This window comes from Pungitius pungitius, chromosome 14 (assembly GCF_949316345.1).
Source record: "Pungitius pungitius chromosome 14, fPunPun2.1, whole genome shotgun sequence".
In the NCBI taxonomy this organism is placed as follows: Eukaryota; Metazoa; Chordata; class Actinopteri; order Perciformes; family Gasterosteidae; genus Pungitius; species Pungitius pungitius.
In genome coordinates this window covers 16,847,530-16,868,697 of record NC_084913.1, presented here as the reverse complement: position 1 = coordinate 16,868,697, position 21,168 = coordinate 16,847,530, and the positions used below count along the sequence as shown (strand labels likewise).

At 44.6% G+C, this 21,168-nt stretch overlaps 3 protein-coding genes across 5 annotated transcripts in view; all 3 read right to left on the bottom strand.

The window, feature by feature from the left end:
• Positions 1–1,526: 1,526 nt before the first annotated feature.
• Positions 1,527–9,590, bottom strand: ak7b (adenylate kinase 7b). 2 transcript variants are annotated; one of them, XM_037486616.2, is made up of 18 exons: positions 9,437–9,590; positions 9,048–9,203; positions 8,691–8,799; positions 8,495–8,589; positions 7,850–7,945; positions 7,676–7,759; positions 6,820–6,908; positions 6,614–6,704; positions 6,400–6,477; positions 5,773–5,922; positions 5,562–5,690; positions 5,185–5,284; positions 3,099–3,227; positions 2,940–3,005; positions 2,624–2,821; positions 2,093–2,313; positions 1,720–1,878; positions 1,527–1,628 (listed from the first exon to the last, which is right to left on the bottom strand). In XM_037486616.2, the coding sequence occupies exons 1-18, from the start codon at positions 9,542–9,544 to the stop codon at positions 1,590–1,592; spliced, it is 2,097 nt and encodes a 698-aa protein (XP_037342513.2). In that variant the 5' UTR covers positions 9,545–9,590; the 3' UTR covers positions 1,527–1,589. The 2 variants fall into 2 exon arrangements, with proteins under 2 accessions (XP_037342513.2, XP_062413217.1); XM_062557233.1 differs by lacking the exon at positions 3,099–3,227.
• Positions 9,591–9,810: 220 nt separating this feature from the next.
• galcb (galactosylceramidase b) lies at positions 9,811–19,120 on the bottom strand. 2 transcript variants are annotated; one of them, XM_037486619.2, is made up of 17 exons: positions 18,926–19,120; positions 17,763–17,831; positions 17,624–17,687; positions 17,208–17,321; positions 16,882–17,021; positions 16,208–16,246; positions 15,726–15,853; positions 13,189–13,344; positions 12,865–12,989; positions 12,528–12,655; positions 12,301–12,390; positions 12,125–12,214; positions 11,903–12,047; positions 11,579–11,759; positions 10,973–11,136; positions 10,451–10,527; positions 9,811–10,337 (listed from the first exon to the last, which is right to left on the bottom strand). In XM_037486619.2, exons 1-17 carry the CDS (start codon positions 19,067–19,069, stop codon positions 10,191–10,193), a joined length of 2,001 nt encoding a protein of 666 aa, XP_037342516.2. In that variant the 5' UTR covers positions 19,070–19,120; the 3' UTR covers positions 9,811–10,190. The 2 variants fall into 2 exon arrangements, with proteins under 2 accessions (XP_037342516.2, XP_037342515.2); XM_037486618.2 differs by lacking the exon at positions 15,726–15,853 and adding an exon at positions 14,526–14,656.
• A 614-nt stretch (positions 19,121–19,734) lies between these two features.
• Positions 19,735–21,168, bottom strand: part of LOC119227919 (uncharacterized) — a 42,497-nt gene continuing 41,063 nt past the window's right edge. Inside the window, exons 5-6 of the mRNA XM_062557419.1 lie at positions 20,843–20,859; positions 19,735–20,628 (exon numbers count right to left, since the gene is read on the bottom strand). Of these exons, the coding sequence (XP_062413403.1) occupies positions 19,877–20,628; positions 20,843–20,859 (769 nt within the window). The 3' untranslated portion in view covers positions 19,735–19,876. The remainder of the gene's footprint in view (positions 20,629–20,842; positions 20,860–21,168) is intronic.

Genomic DNA, 21,168 nt, shown 5'->3' with positions numbered 1-21,168 from the left:
GGGAAAACGGGAGTTGTTCATTCAAAGCCCGGATATGAAGTAGATGTCGTGGTCTTCTCTGTTGATCGGGGATCTTTGGATACTCGTGAGAGTTTTTGAGGATGCAACAGTTGTTTGTGCCCTCCAACATGTAGAGGGGGGTAGATGAAGGGTAGATGAAGCTTTCTTCCTCATTGAGCGTCTACTGTTAAGTCCAACTGTCCCGAAAGCGTTGGCTTGAAGAGGTCTATAAGCTGAAAGATGGAGAGCCTGAATCCTGACTATGCCAAACCGGTTTTTGGAGGTAAAATCTATTGTCTGTCATCTCTCTCAGTCCACAACACCAGATCAGATCTCAGGGCTGAGTTTCACCAAGACAGAGACATCACACATAGGACGACATCACCCACAAGGAGTTGCTCCGGACACCTGTTTCATCCCATGGTCGGAGCACAACCAATGACACCTGCCAATCAGTAACTTACCATTCACACATGGTCAAGGACACACCACCATGGACACTAAAGAAGCTGGTGATCAAACCATCAATCCTCCAGGTGAAGGACAACGCTGTTCACTACAGTCGGCCACATCCAACACTCTGTTATTGAATGGAACAACGTTGTGATATCTTTTACTCAGTGAGAGGGAGCAAAGTAGGTCAGAGCAGTCCTGTCCCGAACCACCCCCGCCACAAGAGGGCCGGGAGCCGAGCCCGTCAGGGGACCCAGTCTGGCCCCCTGCTGCTCACACAACTACAATGTTAATGTCACACAACTACAATGTTAATGTCACAGTTTATGACTGAGTAGGACTTGTGCTTGAGGAAATAAATCGCACCCCCCCTCTCTGAACATAGAGGTGCTGTTGTGCACACCTGCTCATGTTGTGACATGTATCTTCTGCTCAGTGAGATGGAAAATAAAATAGCTTCTCCATGTTCCAGAACTCCAGAGACTATGAAAATATTGTATTACCATGTTTTACTTTCAGGAAACTCTGATGGTGGATTCCAATCGTCTGCTCGAGTCACAACGTCTCCCAAATAAACTCATTTATACTCAACTAATTTCCCCATGTGGTGATTTAGTATTTACCATGAAATAATTTGGTGTTCTGGTGCAACCAATTATGTTCACTTTGGAGTCAGAGCGGCAACATGAGAGAGACGCAAATTGGCAGCCATTTGTAACATTTATCCTTCCTGGATATCGGAAGCCAAATCAAAGCAATTATGACCCGAGCGCGTCTACTTTGGAATTTACCAAGTTCATTAAGCAAATTAACTTCCTAATTAGCTTTGGCTTCATGCACACTTTCATCTGTTTTTTTAGGGGGCTTTCAAGTAACGGCCGGCACACAAGAGCCCAAACAAAGCTGTGTGTAAATACAACAGGGGCCACAGAATGGGCCACTTACAAATCACATCTAATCAAAATCCCAGCATGGACCGAGGGACACTGCTGAAACACATGAGCTTTTGCTGGAACACAAATGCCGCTTGTTATTGACTTCGGGCTGTCATATACTTAGGGAAATGAGGAGAACATTGTTTATTTTGTTTATTTTTGATTTGCATTAGGTTGAACGGGCGAAGAGGAGCTCCATTTTCACTGGTTGATGGGATTGTTCCTTGTCAAGAACTCCGCCTGGAACAAGACAAACCAAAAGAGACGATTGGGATCAAGTCCTAGAAGGCTGATGATAACAATGAGTTCATACCAGTGCTGAGAGCACTACCAGGAAGTCCACGGGGTCCTGTGGGCGGGCTGCACAGCATGCGATCAGGCCCTGGGACAGAGTGGGCATGACATGCTCCATCAGGTAGTTCCTCAGAGGGGCTGACTCGGCCTCCAGCACCTCCTTCTCCTGCTGCCTCACCTCCTGCAAACGGCGAGTCTGACACACATCCATGCATCATGAACATATGGAATATAATATTTAAACACCTAAAATAAAAATGTATTTCTTAGGTATGTGATATAATGCCCTTTCTTTACAATTTGTTTTAAATTGTATTGGTTATAGTTTATTTCATATTGTTTTACCGGTGTGTCAAGTATGGTGTGTGGGTGTCTCTGTGGTGGACCCCGGTCCTCCTTCCAGTACCTACCCACTCTTCCCACTGTGCTGCCGTGTGCCTCTCCTCCTCTACCTCCTGCCTCTCCTCCTCAGCTTTCTCCTGGGCTTCTCTCCTCATCTTCTCCTCAGCCTTCCTCCTCTCCTCTCCCTCCACCTGCTGGCCGTTGGGGCCGTAGTTCCTGGGCTGGCCCACTGTGTCAAAGATGTTCTGCATCATCAGCAGGTGGTCAGGTTCCTCGTTACTGGTGATCTCTGGAGAGGTTCGATGACACAATGAAGACATCGGCCATGTCAGAATGTCCTGATAAGGTCTAAGGTCTCTGAAGCTGTCTGCTATCCTTTTAAAATGTAATGATCTAATATTTATTAGAGTCAGTATTGACTTGTATTAATACGTTGGCGGCTTTGATGTAGCACCTTTACAATCATACTATCAGCAGTTAGGAAAAGACGCTGCTACTACTAGTATTAAGTGAACACAGTGGGTATCAGTTGGGACACAACATTAAGTCTATATTATAGGTCACCTGTCTGTAGTTAGTAGTAATGTGTCATGGATTACCCAGGTACAGAGGGGAGATGTCCAGCTCATCAAAGTAGTTCACCACAGTTTCATCCTCCACGTTGTTCCCTCTGTATGTGGCCAGTCGTTGCTGGAAGATCTCCTGCTCGTAGTCGTGCTCCTGAACCAGCCTCTCGGGCAGCATCATCACGCGGTGCTGCAGGAAGACGTCCGACGCATCCAGGCACAACACAAACTCTGCGATACACACAAGAAGACCAGTGCAAACACCACAACTCTGGAAACTTTCTGTGTCACATGCGGCTTGCTGCATGGCTTTAATCTCACTTCCCAGAAGGCCAATAGCGTCACACACCTGGCATAATCTTCTTCCTGCATGAAGACATCTGGGTATCTCCGTCTTCTGGTTCATGTTCTTCAGCTCAAAATGAAAGCAGACAGATTTTTATGTATGTCTATGGTATATATCCCTGTTATACTGGTTGTAAGCAGTAGTGTGGCATCAGCGTGTCACCATAGAAGAGCTCTCTGGCCTGTTTGTATGTCTTAGGGAAGCCGTCCAGAACAAAACCCTGGTTTCTGCAGGGAGGAGACATCAGCTTGTCCCTCACCACCTTCACCAACAGCTGGTCATCCAAACGTCCTACCGGGCAACACGCTGACATCACACTGGGAAGAATGATCTGAGGAAAGCACTTTAATATTGCACTTTTAATGAAAAAAGCAAACACATAACAAGTAACAATGAATACTATAATAACATTGTTAATAATAACAGTCTCTACTCTGCTCTGTGCAAACGGTTTTAGCGCTGTCATGAACCAGGCTCTAGTCCAGAGGTCACTAACTGGTGGACCGCGGTCCGGATCCGGACCCAGAAGCCGTCCCATCCGGACCTAAAGCTAAAAAACAGACGGTTGTCATTTAAACGTGGTGGGGAACTTTTAGACCGGCGCAGCTTTACTCGTCTTTACGAACGTGGCTTAAAGCACTGACCAATAGCATCGGAGTTAAACCATCCCACATGATACCACTCGATCAATAAAGTCTTTGCATTCCACGCAGGACGATGACATTGTCTCAATACTGCGGACAGACGAGAGAGTGTAATGGTAAAATGCTTTAACTCTGCATTATCAATGTACAATGCTTTTACTTTGTATTATCAATGTCTGAACTGAGTGGAAAATTACTGGCTGGGTCAAACTGAGTGGCACCGGATGACTGTTACACGCATGCTCTCTGCGGTTTGTACTTCCTGTCTCGTCTGCCCCTGCGTTCACCCGACGACCTTCTGATCACCCTATAAGGCATGGCCCCCCTCTGATAACAACACAAAAGAGGAACCAGTTCGACATGAACGCAAGCAAACTCCTTATATGAACTTGCCCGTGCATTTTGAGAAAGCAGAAGTTAGCTCAACATGAACGCCAACAACTCCTTATATGTACCTGCCCGCACGTTTGGGGAAGTAGATCTATGCTACATAAACTGCACGTTTTCCCTCCACCCTTTATGACATCTTGCACGCTGCCTTGGTGGCGTGTTTGATCTCATCCTGTGCTGCAGACAGAAATAAAACACCATTGAACGCTGAATTTTTGACTCTACGATCTTTACTACAGACAAGGTTTTTCATCCAGTGCTTTGTAGATAAAGAACCTGTGGAACACAAGAAAATTTCCACGACAAGAGGTACCGGCAAGTAAAAAGACGGAAGGAAGAAGAGAAAAATAGCGACGTTTGAGAAAAAGACGAGTCAGAGGGAGAGAGATATGGAAGGGTGATAAAAACGAGGAAGAAATGGACAGCGACAGATCATTAATCCAAAATGGATGGACTGGTTTCTGTTCATGCTTCCCACTGCAGCACTAAACCAGTGTCTCATATGCTCAGAACACGTTGAAAGGCCATCATAAGGCTCAATGAGCTCCTCCATGTGAGGAGAACGGCCTGATGCATTCAGGTACAGGTTTAAAGTCCTGGAAAAACTAGATCCTAATTCTCCCACTTACCTAAATAGTGATAAAAAAGAGTGGATAGATATATTCTATTAAACTGTTCAATTGTTAAAATGTGTTTAGATTTATTATTATTTGCTGCGACTGTCAAGTCCAAATATGAAGTAAAAAGGGTGAAATTCAAGCTTATCTTGATCTTATCTTATATTTTCTGAATTAAAGCACTTTATTTGAACATGCAAACATTTTCACATTTTATTTATTATCATTTTTAAATGCAGCCCTACTTTTATTTAACTTAGTTAATCGAGAGACAGAGAATATTATTTCTATTTGCAGTCATGCATATACTCTATGTTCAGCTCTTTGTTACGTGACAATAAATATTGTCAAAGGAGTTTTAGAATCGTACTGAATTCATTTGAATTCATTCATTTTTTAGTCATGTATTGATTACATGCAGATGTTGATATTCCTCTATTTAATCACACCAAGTATTCACATTAGGATCTTCTGGACCTTTGTTTCTAGAAATGTTCTCTAACTGGTCCTCTTCACATTTTAGTTGAAAACCCCTGCTTTAGTCGGTGAGAACAGCAGACAAAGGGTACAGGGTGAACTCTGGGTATCAGTGTGTACCTCCGTACTCCTCCATACTGTGCTTCAGGCTATTCAGAAGCTCCTTGGCCTCTGCTGCAGAGTTCTCCTCCACTACATCAGCATTCCTCACATTATCTTCCTAGAGATGGAATTGTTTGGACAGAAAAAAGTGTTATTTTTGTTAACTACCATTATTTTTTATGACCAAGACGAGTACTCGCACCGAGAGGTGGCATTAAGCTAAATAACAGTACTGTTAACAAGGTCAAAAAAACAGACTAAAAGATCTCTGCTCGGTCTGCGAGTCTTAATAAGTCCAAAGTTGACTAAAATGTAATAACTCTTTGACTACATGAAGACGTTTCCCAGACTATGAAGCTTTTTGGTTGATGGGTGTGTGCCTCAGAGAAGCTAACCAGTTGTGAGATGCTTTCCGAGATGGTCTCCTTCAGTGTGACGTGCTGGACCTTGTAGTATTCACTGATCTGTCTGGACACTGTGCTCTTCCCCACCGCAGGAGGCCCCAGCACACAAAGCCGGAGGGGCTGAAGAGGACACGCCTACATAGGTTACCTAGAACAAGTAGTGACTTGATGCGGGGATGTTTTCACACGGTTTATCCATTACCAGAAGTCCCCTGGCTTTCTGGTACTCCTCCACCACCAGCTCCATGTTGTTCACCAGACCAGTCTCACACAGCCAGTCGATGGAGAACAGTTCCTTGAGTTGGACACCCTCCATGCGGAGGTTGACAAGCAAGGAATCGATTTCCACCGTCTGTCAGGGGAAGACATCAAGATCTCAAAGTAACAATTCAACATTTGGGGAAAATGTTCATTCACTAATTTGGTCGAGGAAGAGACAAAGACAAACGAATGTCATCCTCATGTCTCTGTTCATTCTGGTGTCAGTTCAGTGTTTCCATAAAGACGGAAACAAGCAGAATCTGGCCATTCATTTCAACAGATCCATTACAAATAAACAAATATTGCATATTAGCTATGCTAAGCTAAGCTAACCCTGACCCCAGCTTCAACAACGTGCAAACATCAGCTCCATCTTCTCCTCTCGTACTCAGAAAAAAAGCCAATAAATGTATCTCTAAAAAGGCTGCACCATTTCTTTAAAGGCTTAAAAAATGTCTGAGCTAGGAGAAGTCAGTTGTCCTTCCTAGCTGTAAAGTCATAAAACATACTATGCATTAAAATGTCCTGAGCATTGCAGTAAAGTGTAAATTAAACTAGTGCAATGTACACTCAAGTCCTCTGTGAGATAGGCCTCCTCAAAAGGTCTCTTCTGGACTTTCCCTTGTCCAAATATCGAGGCAACTTCCTGTTGGAGAAAGAAGTCACATGTCATCATAGTTTGAGTTCACGCTACCAATGTGAAGAACGTAAAACGACCCGATACACTGTCTCATCGACTAAAACAACACTCACACGGTCTGATTTCACATTGATTCACACACCTTCACAATCTGCTCCAAAGTATTTCTGGAAGAGTCCACAGCTAGAAGGTAATAAGGCTCGGGCTGGTGTTTAATCACATTCAGGATCACACTGAAATAGAAAAATCACATTGTATCAACATTTACTGAAAGTCTTTTACAAAGGAAAATTCTGTAGAATCTTTGACTTCATCACTTTTCAAGAAAAAAAAAAACATATGTTCAACCTTGCCAGGTCACTGACGTGAATTGTGGGGACGATGTTTGTGCCGTCTCCAAAGATGGGTATTTCATGTTCGAGTCCCAGCCATGATGTCTAATGACACATTATTTCAATTAGTTACACATATGAAGCAAACATTTCACATTGTATGTGACATGGAAAGTTTGTAACTTTCCAAGAATAGGATTAATCTGTAAGATCAACAGGAAGTGCAGTTGATTGACAGCCCCATACAATGTATGGGTCAATCCTGTAAATTCCAATGCTGCCTCTTCTAGTACTCATCCAGGCGTCAGGTAGATTTCCCCCATTCTCAGTCATTTTCCATCACACACATCAAACATTTGGAAAAAAAAGACTGCGGTTAGGTCAAGCTTCCATGTTGTGAGATAGAGTCCACGTGAAATAAACACAAGCATGTTGTAGTTCTTTCCCCTTGACCACTTTGATCCAACAGTACATAGTAGAAGGAGCTGGCTGACTGCCTCTGTGTGTTTACTCAGAGACGTTGGGAAGGATTGGTGAGCTTAATGCTGTACCATCAGGTGTCCCAGTATTTCAAGTACAGAGGTGGTGGGTGCAGTTACATCGCTAGAGGCATTTTCATATTAGACACATTTACAACAAACCTGAGGAAATAGAACAAAATCCTGAAGCTCATTTAGAACCTTTAAGTCAAAATCAGTTCAGTTATCGCAGTCCCATTTCAGGCAAAGTATCAAATGGACCAGCTCCCTGATCAGGTCTGAGTTGCCAGCACCTGAAAGGACCTCCAGTTCACACTTGTTTCAGTGATAACCACGTAATGAGGAGATCAAATGCAGCTTGTTGTACACTCTGCAATTGTCTTCAAATCTCACCTTGAAGAAGTAGTGGAAGACCTGCTCTCCCCTCCCGTAGTGAAGTCCTGACGCCACCACGTATGTGGAGAACAATTCCCTCTTCTAAAAGCAATAGCCACAGATGTGACAGTCAGACCCATGCCTGTCAATCAAATGTATCTCATGCACAAAGTAAAGAAAGATGATGCTCACAGTTTTCCCCATGTGGGCCACCTTCTTCTCCAGGTCAATGTGGGGTTTGAAGTTGGGATGTGCTCTTCTTTTCAAGAAATGCTCATCAGTAAAATCCTGCAACACGAGGCACAAATCCAAAGAATCCATCTCCCCAGAATTGGTGAGTATTGTAAAAAACATATATATTATCATGTGTGTGTTCTAATAGATTTCATATAATATATTTAAAATTGGATATTGATAATAGTTATGATATGGTAGTTAAATCATATTCTGAATATTGTTATTGTGGTGGTCACCAAATTCTTCCCCAACAGTTGATCATTGATATTCTGAATTGTTTGAATAAGATGACCGTATTATGTTAAACTGTTGGAATAAATGTCAAATATCTATATTTATATTTAAGTAATAGTGCGTGTTTGCATTTGTTTTTTGTAATGAATCATACTGGGATGTTACTCTGTGGTGTCTTACATGCTCAGAGGAGATATGGGACTGGAGATGAGAGCACAATTTCAATCAGGAGTAAAAATAAATAAATGCATGAATGCCCAAATACCTCTACATCAATATGTGAAGAGGAAAACTGTGCTCAGGTCTGTTTTCCTGCTGCACATACGTACCATGTTGACCTTAGAGGTGCCGTATGTGGCCACTTACAGAACTGAGCGACTCGCTGCACGCCCAGGTCATCACCGTGGAGACCAGGATGAACATCTTCGATCCGGAAAAACGGCCCATCTCATTGTGGAGAGCTACAAATACAACACACAAGACATTGAGTAGAAGCAATCACAATCGCAATGACACTAACAATGAGCAGCCTAGAAGATCCACCAAGCTGAGGACCGCTGACCTGAAACGGCCCACATGGCCTCATCCACCTGCTCAGCATGCTGGGTAATGTTGTAGATGATCACGTCGCAGGCCATCAGCTTTGCCAGGAGCTCATTCCTGTTGGGTTGCTTGAGGGCAAACAAGACATTAAAGTGCAGTCCCTTTGATTTGGTCTGAGATGGCCGTAGTTGCAGGTGTGCACATGCAAACGTGTAGAGGAAGGAGGCCCCAGAGTGGAAGCCCCGGTTCCGTCAGGAGAAGGGCCACAATTGTGTTTCAAAGTGACCAATGCATATGCACGTCGTCATTCCTGTTGATTTGCAGTGGGCTACACAAAGTACGCAAAAGAAGAAAGGGGAGCCAAACTGTTACTTACTAAATACGCCTCCACAACACATGGAAGGGCCACTCCATGCGTGCCACTGACGGTTCCTACGACGCGAAAAGCTGTCGCGGCGCTATGGGTGGTTATCTCGAGCTCCTCCTCCTCGTCCTTGTCCTCCGTCTGTCCGCCCACGCCCTCAGACAGACACTGCAGGGGGGGGGGGGGGGACCAAGCGTTAATGGAGAGAACAGGTGTGCACAAAACCAAATCGAAGCGTGCACTCCTCTGATCTGTGGTACGGGTGTCCTTTCTGATTGGTTACAATCGTCTCAAGTTGTCTTTGTCCCCAAATGGATGGATTTGCTTTCCTCCCGTGTGGTCCGTTGCGTCTCTCTCGGGTTAAGTGGCCACTGACGTCACTTCCCTTAAGGCTCATTTACCGTGGCGATGCATTTGGACGCGTAGCAGTCGATGTGGTTGATGAAGACTCTTCGGACCCGGGGTGGCGGTTGGGGGTCCTTCGTCCTCGGCTCCGCCATATCCGTCATTCTCCTAAAGTATTGTTTGGTTGACCGTTGCCATGGAGACGGACGGCACCCTCGCGCGCCGCAGAGCGGAAGTGGATGTGCGCGGCTCAGCGGCTGACTCGGAGCAACGTGCATTACACTTTATACGAGTCTATACGACAATGTGTGTGCATCAGGACAACTACACGAGCACACAATGCAGACCAACAATCTCAAGTAAAAGTCGAGAGCTCCTTGAACCGCTGCGCTCCTTTTATGAGAACATCTCTACAATTATTACCATAACCTTCTTTTGTCACACTTTTTTTATTGGACATGCGGAAAAATCATCAAAGAACACAAGTGCCCATTCTTTCCTGTAATCATTGTAACACACTTTTGTACAAAAAACAGAATCCATTTTTAACAAACTAGAAGCGTTTTAGAATGGAGCTTTCAATATGTCAGCACCCTAGAAAATGGGTAACGTCATTTTATTGTGTAGATGTAATTAGTGAGTTGAACCAATTACTGAGACAAGGGCTTTGTGTGTGTGTGTGTGTGTAATTAAAAAGTATTTTAAGCACGTTGTGAATGGAGCTTCGAACCATTCAGTACAGCCCTATGGTTAAACATACAATTGATCAAAGTATTCACATCCCAATGAACATTTTTTCACATTTATTTATCAATATTCTGCCACCACGGCAAAGTTATCAAACTGAGCCAGCTCAAATGCGTGGGTTCCAATGGCCGCCCAGCCGTTCTTTGGTGTCAGTACCACAGCGTTCTTCCACAGTGGGTATCCATTCAGCTGCCCTGACGCATACGGACCCTGCAGGAGGGGAGGGGAGGGGAGGGGGGACATGTTACGTACACCTAGCAGCCTCATCGTATACATCAGGTCAGGGACATGAAGTACATTCAGGACCTCGGGTCTCCACTTACTGCCACAGTGAGGGATAAAGTGTGCCAGCCATGGGCTCGGGTCCCAGACTTTCCCTCTGCCAGTACGGTCTGTCCAGCTGAGGACAAAACAAGAGAACCAATCATCTTCAAAAGTACCTTCAGTTACAGCTCTTACAGTTACAGATTTTCTTTCATTTCAATTTGCTTTAAAAAAAAAGGGGTAAATCTTTTCCTAATGTTGACAAATTCCATGAAAATACCACAAAAAAGGACAGAATAGAAACAGTTTTAGTGATTGACAGGCACTTAAAAACAACAGATATGATAGATCACAACAATTTTTTCCTTTTATATATTCGCTGTTATTTAGACTGAATCTCAAACACAAAATTTTAGATTAATCTCCTAAAAATAGTCCCTAACAAAATGCACCTTTCCTCCCGTCGGGGCACACTTATCTGGAATTCACATAGAATTATCTAAAGCGTTGCATATGCATCTGTGAGCTGTCTGTGGTGTCCATGCTGAAATGTGTACGAAGCAGAGGGCGACACTACTGACCGAGGTCGCTGGTCACTTTGTAGGTGCCGTCTGCAAACACCCAGAAGAAGACTCCTCTGGCGCTGCGGACCGACTGCCCTCCTTTATCCACCCGGGCAGCTACGAACACGCCGCCCGTCTCAACGCGCTCCATGAAGACGTCACATGTGACCGTCAGGTTCTCCCTGTGACATCGCAGTGTGTCAACACGTAGGACAGAAATCTGGAACACTAATACCTGCAAACTCGTAAGGGCTGAAAAAGGTGACAACAGGGAAGAAGGGGCGCCTCATTTGCATAATTGGTGGTGTGGGTCTGCTTTGCTCTAACTACTCCTGTGAGACGGACTCACTGAGCACAGGAACTGCAGAACGGCCCATGCTTTCACGTCAAGATGCCAGAGAGCGCCCCAATAATACCGGGGAAAGCTGCCCACAGGGTTTGAAAGGTCACAAAGCTGGCAACACTGATTTGGAGTGAAATGATGAAAGGTTGGAGGGGAAATGAAGACGCCCCGCGGACGTCTCAACGCTGATCGGCACGGCGACAAGTTTGCAGGTATGAACTCTGTCATCAGATGTATTCTCAAAACAACCACTAGGAGGTACATCCGGCACCATGCCTCACCACTGATGGTCTCCTATGACACTGATGGTCTGGTCAGCATCGGCCACCCACGTGACGGGCCTCTCAGTCACAACCTGTCGTAAGGTGAAGACGTGAGGGCCGGGGTCGCTCATGTTCACGTAGTACTCAAAGACGCCCGTCTGATCAGCAAAGTCGGGGGCCTCTGAGAAGGGGGGGGTTCCTACACAGAAGATGGACAGAGACATATGGGGACACTGTAAAATCCAACACAAGGTCTGAAGTGCTCCTAATGTGTACTACGACTTGGTTGGAGCTGGGTCCTCAAACGAGATCCTTTTCTCCGTGGGTTCGTGTGGTACTTACGCACGTTGAAGTCGTCCTTGTAGACTTTGGGAAAGCGAGCAGAGGGGGGGGAGGCGGGGTAGCTGCCCTTCTGCCCGGTTGTGATGGTGGTAAACGTGTAAACCTCATCTTCAGCCAGTTTAATAGTGAATAATCCATTTAAAAGCTGAAATCATAAAGTAAACATCAATATGTCAAAACAATTCAAACCTGGTAAAGTTATTTGTGGGAGGAGTCCTTTACCTTCTGTGGAGGTAGTTTCTCAAAGAAGGAGGACTTTTGGGTTTTGAAGTTAAACTGTGACCTCCAAACTTGGAGCTCCTTGATGGAGGCCTAGAGAAAATACATAACCTACAATTAGACAAGAGCATAATTTGTTCATTTTAAAACAGTACAATGATGACCGCAAGGCAACTTACAAAGGATCCCTCTAGCTGGAAAGTTGCATTTTGGGATGTCACATTGAAGGGAGGGAGTGGAGGTCTTATACACACGGAATGATCGTGAGTCTGCAAGAGAAACAAAAAACGTAAAATACTTAGAACACGTTCTACAAGAAAACTAAAACTGGACACCTAAACATGTAACTCTTTTTTTAAACTTCACAACCAGAGGAGGAAACTTTGAGGCTAAAAGTCAAACTTGCCATGGTCTCTATGACAACAGTGAGGTTTCCCTTCCCGTCAGTCAGCGCCACATAACTTCCTCCTTGTGCCAGATGGCCAACAGTCTGCAGGTAGGTCCATCCGGGCTGGGTGAACTGTGTGGTGTGGGCTATGAGGGGGACAGAGGTCAGAGGCCCCATGACAGACACTATTACACTCTTAGATGTGACCACATGCGACACAGATTACATTTGACATGTGAAACATCCAAACAAACCAGGGAGATTTCCTGCAGCTCATACAGACACCAAACCCAGAAATGGAAATGTCTTGTAGCAGTTCCAATGAATGAATGAATGATTGAAGAATGCGTCCCACCTGTGATCCAGATAGGAGACTCCACCACGTAGTTGCCGCTCCAGGGCTCCTCAGCTGTCATCAGCCCGTCTCTGCTGAAGGGCAGGTCCTCATAGTAACTGGCCACCAGGTTCCAGGAGATGGTGCTGGAGAAAGAGCCACGGGTTCATCCAGGGTTTGTGCAAACATGAAAACTTAAACCATTACAAAACCGGGACGACGAAGTTCAACTTTTATTTTCTCCCATGGGTCTAAAACAAAAAAAAAGTGTAGGTTTCAGGTTGCCATGGATAAAACACACATGGGGTCCAAACTGCTTGGACCGTACCTCAAGCGTTTACTTACGCAGTGATGAGTCCGTTGACGTAGTTCTGGTTGAGGATGCGAGCCCAGCAGCCTCCTCCGACTTCATCGTTGAACGTGCTGTAGTCCTCTGACGCCCACAGCTTCTTCTGCGTCTTAAGGGCCTCCTTCACGGAGTTGGTGCCCGGGTAGTGGGCCCTGAGTGGCACACCAGTCATTTTAGCTTCAACAAAGGGCAGCCATTGCTACAACACACATGTAGCTGTTGCTGTCTAATCCTTTGAGACAGGGTCAAGTAGGAGATTGAGAAAATATAATAATAGCAAAGCATTTCATATTTATAGGCTATATTAGTGCATATGTTAAAAAAGACACTCAAGTCCCAACACTGTAGTCACTGGGTTTCATGCATTTATTCAATCAGCGAGCTAACAGCTACACATAGAACACCACATCTCAGAGGATTCAACCCGTCTCTCACAGGTCAGGGTTCACACCTGTAACAGAGCCCATATGTGGAAAACACTTAAAACGCAGCGGCCCCCGACCTCTTCACGGCCGCTTTCATGTTAGACGATATTTTGCGGATGGGTTTTCGAGGTGTGGCGGATAAACAAGACAAAGTAAAAAGATACGACCGGCATTTGTCCATATATGGCAGATTACCCGACGCTGCAACTCCTGATACTGCCTGTTAAATGATGCTTTCTTCAGCTTTTTAAAAAGATGTATTTTTATCATAGTTTTGATCTTATTTTGCACCAAGTCAAATTCCTGTGTGTAACATATGTGGCTTCTGATTTTGTTTTGAAGGTGTATGCTCCTCTCCCTTTTCCAAAGAGGTTGGTGTTTTTTTTGCTGATTTTCGCTAGTTTGTGGGTTTAAGTTGTGCCGTTATTATCACGTGCCAGAGGCAAGCGTCTTGGAATGTGTCAAGAGGGACAAGCGCACGGCATTGGGAGAATGTGGTCATTTTTCAGAATAAAACACTTCAGTAAAAAAAAAAAAAACGTCAAATGACAAAATGAAAAGTAAAAGATTCTTTTTGTGCGTCCTGGTGCCCACGGACCAGTGCTTTGGCACCATTGTTTTAATGTAGCGGAATGCTAAGACACCTTTTTGTGTGTAGTTATACTTTGTGATTAAATATAGGAGAGGCCCTTTTAAGTTTTCTTAGACACAAAAGTCACTCAGTCTGTTGGTGGTGGTTTATAGTAGCTTAAAATGGAAGCTGCTCATGCAATGGAAGCAGAAGGGTTGTGACCAGAAGCATGGCCACATTTTTAGTACCGCATATCGTACCATGCTCCTAGTTAGCCCTGTTATGCGTTAATAGCTCAGTGTCAGAGACCAGGTGTCACAACAGAGGCCGGTCCTACCCTATCACGTCTACGGCTCTGCTGAGCTCTGGGTCGAGCAGCACAGACTGGACAACGGGCTCCCACAGGTTGTCACTGGCTATGATCCTGACTGTCTCCAGGCCACTCTTATCCAGAGTGTAGCGCAGCAGCTGGTTCACAGTGACAATCACATGGAGACAGAGAGCACAACACATACACACACCTTCAACTAGGGCGGTCACAATAGCAAATCTGTGTTGTGCGATTATCGTGCAAACATTATTTTCGATAAACGATATGATTGCAATTTTCAGACCATTTTATGGTAGCATAGAAATGCAAGTTAGACATTAGAATCTGAATGTGAAAAATGTATCCCAAATAAATAAAACAAAAAAAATGAGCGCAAGGGACACTGAGCTCAAAATGAGCGCCAGGGACACATTGGGCTCGGTGCGATGCTGTCGGGTTTGTGGCAGCCGAGGAGGTTTAACCCGTAGGCTTCATCTACCGGGCGACGCGCTGCAGGGAGAGACGGAGCGACTCGGTCCCACTAACAGGGAGAAACAGAGCGGCGGGGACGTCGCCCTGCGTTCCTCGGGGCCAAACAGGCGAGCGAGCAGTCCGGAGGAACCGCCAGTAGTTCAGGTTGAAAGACTGGGCGGATGGTTGATGTTTTAGGTGAGACTTTTGCTTAGTTGTGTTGCCTGTTTTTAAACAAAGTCGACATGCCGGCTTGTTCTCGTTATCCGCATGGTACTCATCTGATGTTGCGATGCCAGTTTAGTAAATTGCTAAATAAGAAAGTAAAGAGTAAACATCTGGTGAACTAAGCATTCCTACCACCGCCAAGCATTAGATCCCAGGTCAGTGTGCAGTCTAGCTGTCAAACAGGCTCTCACTATATGGGCTGCTGTGCACTGTTTCATACATAATGGTAGGAACACATGAAGGACTGTACAGGAGCACGTATACAGCTAGTTTTAATTGTTCGAGCCCAATATAAAAACAGCCACAAACATTGAGGTTTGACAAAGAACAGCTGATCCATTTGTAGAGAAGTGGATGTTTCATCGTCAATGATTCCTTTAGTCCAGCAGTGGTCAGGGATTCACTCGTCCTTGGCTGGACTCACAGCTGAGACCAGGCTCCTCTGAAATTGGGTCAAACGACTGACTAAGCAGCGAGACTTTGATAAGGACCCCCTACGGGTCGGCACATTGGACCAACTGTACTCACCCAATGGCCTCAACACACTCAGTGAGGTAGGGGTCAACCAGCATAGAATTGGCGATGCTCCAATCGCCGTCTGCTGCGATGAGGCCAACGCCGGTTAGACCAACTTTATCCAGCGTGTTCCGGAGCACCTTGGCAACAAAGACATGCTCTCAAAGGAATGCAGGGCACCAAAGGTCCAGCTAAAACCTCCAAACCTATACTTTCTTCCATATCAATATGTCAAGAATTTCTGCTGTAGGAATTGAACGTATTGCACATCTTTAACGCTGTTTATTCTGTACACATGACATGCATTGCACAGACTGTGAAGCCTTCTGAGACTAATTTGTCATTTGGGCTCCACAAAATAAACTGAACTGGACACAACTCGATGTTAGTGGCTGTTTTTCTTCTTAAACTTAGTTTAAATTGAGCTCACCCATAATGCACATGTGTCAGTCACATCCATGAGATGACATTAAAACATATGAAGTAAGGATTACCTTTATGTAATTGCTGTCATAGTTTCGCTCATTCCAGATCTAAAAACAAAGTTAATGTTAGAGACAAGGACAAGTAATCCACATCATGTTAATCCCTTTATTAGAGGTAAATATGAGATGACAAATACTTTTTTTTTTCTTACAAGATCAAAGTAGTGATTGTACGTGAAACAAAGTTATTTTGTGAAATTAAAGTGGTACATTTCCAAGTTAAGTTAAAATAGTTCAAAATTGTCGTACAGGAATCAGAGATTTAATAAGTATTACATGTCATTTAGTTGACGCTTTTATTCAAAGCGACTTACAAAAAGTGCCAATCAACCATAAGGATACAAACCCAGATGAACAAGAAACAAGAGCGCAACACCTGATCATGTGACTGATCATATGGTTTCTGATGAGCACAATGGTTGCACTGATACTGTAAATATATAAGTGGGACTCAATAAAACTATATTGTGATTGGTAAAGCTGCCGTGTTTCCTTACAAATATAATAAACAGGTTTCACTGATACCATGGTATTACCATGCTGATGTGGATAGTTCTGACTGCATTTTAACATTAACCTCACTTGATAAAAAAGTCTCCCTAGAGAAGAGTATGAACATTATGTGCCCCGTTAAAGTTTCAGTCACAGCTAAAGCACTCCCAACAAAGTAAATGAGTACTCACCCCGACATACTGAATGTCCAGGTCATGGTACTGCTTGGCTCCCAGGATCCAGTTCACCACGTAGGCTGCAGTGATGTCTGGGAAATCATAGGGCCAGTTCTTACCATGACCCACCCACCCAGGAAATGCCCAGGGTAGACCTACGAGACACCAACACAACCTCTACTAAACACTTGTCTGAGTGAGACCCCATTTCCCATCAGTCTTGTCTGCCGAAGTGGTAAAATGGTATTTAAAACACACTACATCCATCCAGATGTTGTTGATATAAACCAGAGATAACAAAGGCATATTTCTGCGAGTAGAAGACTGCGTGGCTCTCTTACTCATCAGTGTGATATTTGGGTTCCTCTTCTTGGCCTCTTTCATTAGCCACCACTCATACCCTCGGAAGTAGTTCTCATCATTCTCATAGTGCATGTGTGACGGCTCGGTCCCATCTGTAAAAAGATAGGAGTCGAATGTAAAGTCTATCTCTATGTGGAAATGCACTTATTGCCAGTCGCTTTGGATAAAAGCGTCAGCTAAATGACATGTAATGTAATGTAAAGTCAGGGGAATACACAGCAGATGAACCTCTGCAGTGCATGCTGGGTACACTTTGCTCACTACTATACATTGCAGAAGAAATTAAAAAAGAGAACGTTTGCCCCCAGATGCCACTCACGCTAAACCATTGCTAAGGGAGGCCGGGACGGGGACCTGAGAACGTGTGAACCCGGCAGCGACCAATACCACCCACCGGTAGATTGAGCGTCTCCTCCTATCTCCACCTTCAGGATGTGCAGAGATGCTCCGAACCCGGGCTGAAACACACACGGCGCACACACTTCAGTACGTTCGTCGTGCAAAGCACAACGCTTCTTGTGAACGTGTCGTACCGTGAACAGGAAGTCCAGGATCTGACTGCGGAAAGGCTCCGGGTAATTCACCAGTAACCGAGACGTCGCCTGATGGAGCAAGTGGAGATATGACCGTTATACTTCCACGCAGCTAACGTAACGTGCGTCCACCGTTCAGGACGGGTGCTACACCCCTACTGGCTTTTACACCTACTGGTTTCCCTACGCGTGCGTGTTTGTGTTTACCCGACAGCAGCAGATGTGTCTGCGTCTGTTTCCTGATTCGTCACACATTCACAAACATTGCTGAAAATCTACAAGACGCATCACAAATCCATTGCAGCGTTCACGATTGTATAAGTGAGCACTACATCACAACCACGTATAAAAACATTTAAGAATATGTATTTAAAAAAAAAGATTTGAACGATCGGGATTCGAACCCCATGGATCAAAACATCCTAGGGCCAACAAGGTTTTCTGCCCTTTATGTAATAAATATATTACGTTGAAGCGTATAGGGCGCATCTCATAGAGGCGATCAGTTGTTTGGCGCCATGGGGTTCGAATCCTGATCGGTCAATCAATTCATATTTTTCCCTAAATGTAATGCGTCTATGGTGTACGTCACACTATGGTAAGAAAACAATATCCATTTTTAACCAAAATGTGTCGGCGCAAGGCTGCAGCCTCGCGAAAAAGTAGAGTTACACCTGTTTGGAAGTGTTCTACGACACGCCCAAGGTAACCAGTTGTTTTAGATGTGTTTTAGATCCCACACCAAAACGTTTCTTCCAGCCATCGTGTTCTGGTTTAACGTAATATATTTATTAGGTCACTGCGTAGAGCAGTGAGCGTGTTGGCCCTAGGATGTTTTGATCCACGGGGTTCGAATCCCGATCGTTCCGATGTTTTTTTAATATATTTTCTTAAATAGAGGTTTTCATACGTGGTTGTGATGTAGTGCTCACTTATACAATCGTGAACGCTGCAATGGATTTGTGATGCGTCTTGTAGATTTTCAGCAATATGTTTGTGAATGTGTGACGAATCAGGAAACAGACGCCGACACATCTGCTGCTGTCGGGTAAACACAAACACGCACGCGTAGGGAAACCAGAAAGTCTAAAAACCAGTAGGGGTGTAACACCGGAAAGTTACCAGGAAGTAAGTAAGCGTAGGTAAAACTGGGCCAAACTCACCCCTCCACCGCTCAAACCTCCTATTCCGTCAAAAAGCCTCCCGAGGCCCTGTGCGTCGCTGAGGACGTACGAGGTAGAAGAGCTCAGAGCCCCGGTGAGCCCCAGGACCAGCGCTGCCACCACCGCCAGCTTCCTGAGCTCCATGCTGCTGTCCACTGCGCGAGCCCTGCGCGTCACGTGAGTGCTCAGCTGAGCTGCGCGTCACGTGAGTGCTTACATTGTGTGCACTGATGAACACGACCAGCCAGTGACACTGTTGTCTTGTTAACCTTCATGAGGTTTGCATGCAGATCAATCCAGCTTCCGGTTGCCGGGAAATTATTCATATCTTTATACATTATTCAGATGATAAGTAGAACACTAATTATACTTGTTGAGGAGATTTATTTGAGATCGGTTTTTAAATAAAACAATGCAAATTCAACAAAATTATACCATGTCAAATATAAAATGACATGCTTTATACATACACGCATATATTTTGTCCTATTCACCCCACCCCAGACATGTATCAGTCCACTCTATATACCTCTAAATGTTCATTTCGTTCATTGTAAATATGATTATTGCGGTCTATCCAGTAGTCTTGCTTTTAATAATTGTATTTATCTACGCTACCAGTCACACACCATTTTATTCAATCAGAAAGTAACCTATATCTATAACCTTTCTCTACTCTCTGGTCAGGTTGAACTAGAAAGTGTGTCCAAACAGTTGAATGGTACTTTCATAATGTCCTGAAGGGCATTCTGTAGTAAATAAATACCAAAAATGTATGAAGGACAACACAGCCCCTCTACTTGTTCCTGACAAAACCCAGTGTGAACACATGAATGTGTTTGCGGCTTCACTAGATGACTACAAAGACGTGGTGAGACTGAAGCTTCCCCAGCGGCTCTGTGAGCTGCTTGTGGGTGGCCAGAATACCGTGTCAACAGCAGAGCACCATGTCTACAGCAAAACACACTTTCTTCGTTTCTTTGACTTTGCTGTAAATTCTTTCTCAACTTCAGCTTCCAGGGTCCTCTTCCTCTGCCTCTCTTCTGCTATGAGCTCCTGAAAAAGTCTGTCTTGCTCCTTTATTGAGGCCTTGTTTGCTTCGTTGAGAAACTTTATGGTGTAGTGGCCTCCGTCATTCATCTGCATCATTCTGACAACTTTCTCGAGCAGCTGGTGGGACTGCACCTGGGGGTTCACTTGGCTGCTGAAGACGTCATATCTCCCGTGGCACAAGGCGATGACCTCCTGGAGTTCCTTGCTCTTTGATATAAAGTCTTTGATGGTCTGCGTCTTTAGATAGTCTCCATGCGTGAACAGCACCAGTGAGTATTTAGCCGCCTCCTCACCAAAAATGGTGTGAATCATCCTGACAGTCTCCTGCTCCTCCTGGGTGAACCTGCCCAGCTTCAGAACCACCAAGAAGGCGTGGGGACCAGGAGCAGATAGCGGGATGCACACCTTGATCCTGTTCACCACTACTTCTTGGGATATCTTGGTGTCAAACAGCCCTGGGGTGTCAATGACGGTGACCTTTCGATCTCCAACCTCTCCCTCAGCTCGCTTGCATTGGAGTGTCCAGGAGGAGGAAGAGCGTTGGGGCTCGAAGGCCTCCCTCCCCAGGATGATGTTTCCTGCGGCGCTCTTCCCTGCTCCTGTCTTCCCCAGCAGGACGATTCGGAGTTCATTACCTCGCGTCTGTGATCCTGTAGAAATCAAGCATAGCATAGTAAATACAAATATGTATTTCAGCATTGATAAATATATACAATAGTAAATAAATTTGCAGACGTAAATGCAATTCAAAGCCAACATAATAAAAGCATGTGGTATCTATTTTTTGTTGAAACTAAATAAATACAGTTTACATAGTGATACATTCTTTCTTTTCCAGTTCTTTTACCAGTACAAGTATAAGACCTGCATTGACCACATTACTGGAGCAGAACCACATATGAATTATTAACCAAATGTGCTTGTTGAATCAAAAGCCAAAGGTAAAACTATTTACCATAATCATCAATTAAACCACAATATCAGATACCTAGAAGAAGTAAATCTTCACATGTTTTTAATGTGTAATGTAAAAGTTATTTTTTCAAGAAGAATGAAACTAAGTAACAAGGAAGCAATGGATCTTTCAACTGGAATACTCCTCCCCTCTAGGCTGACTATTTTGCAAGGGCCCTGTTCCTAATTCCTAAGTTAGCGGCGCCCTCTGCATGATTGGGATTTCTTCAAAAAGA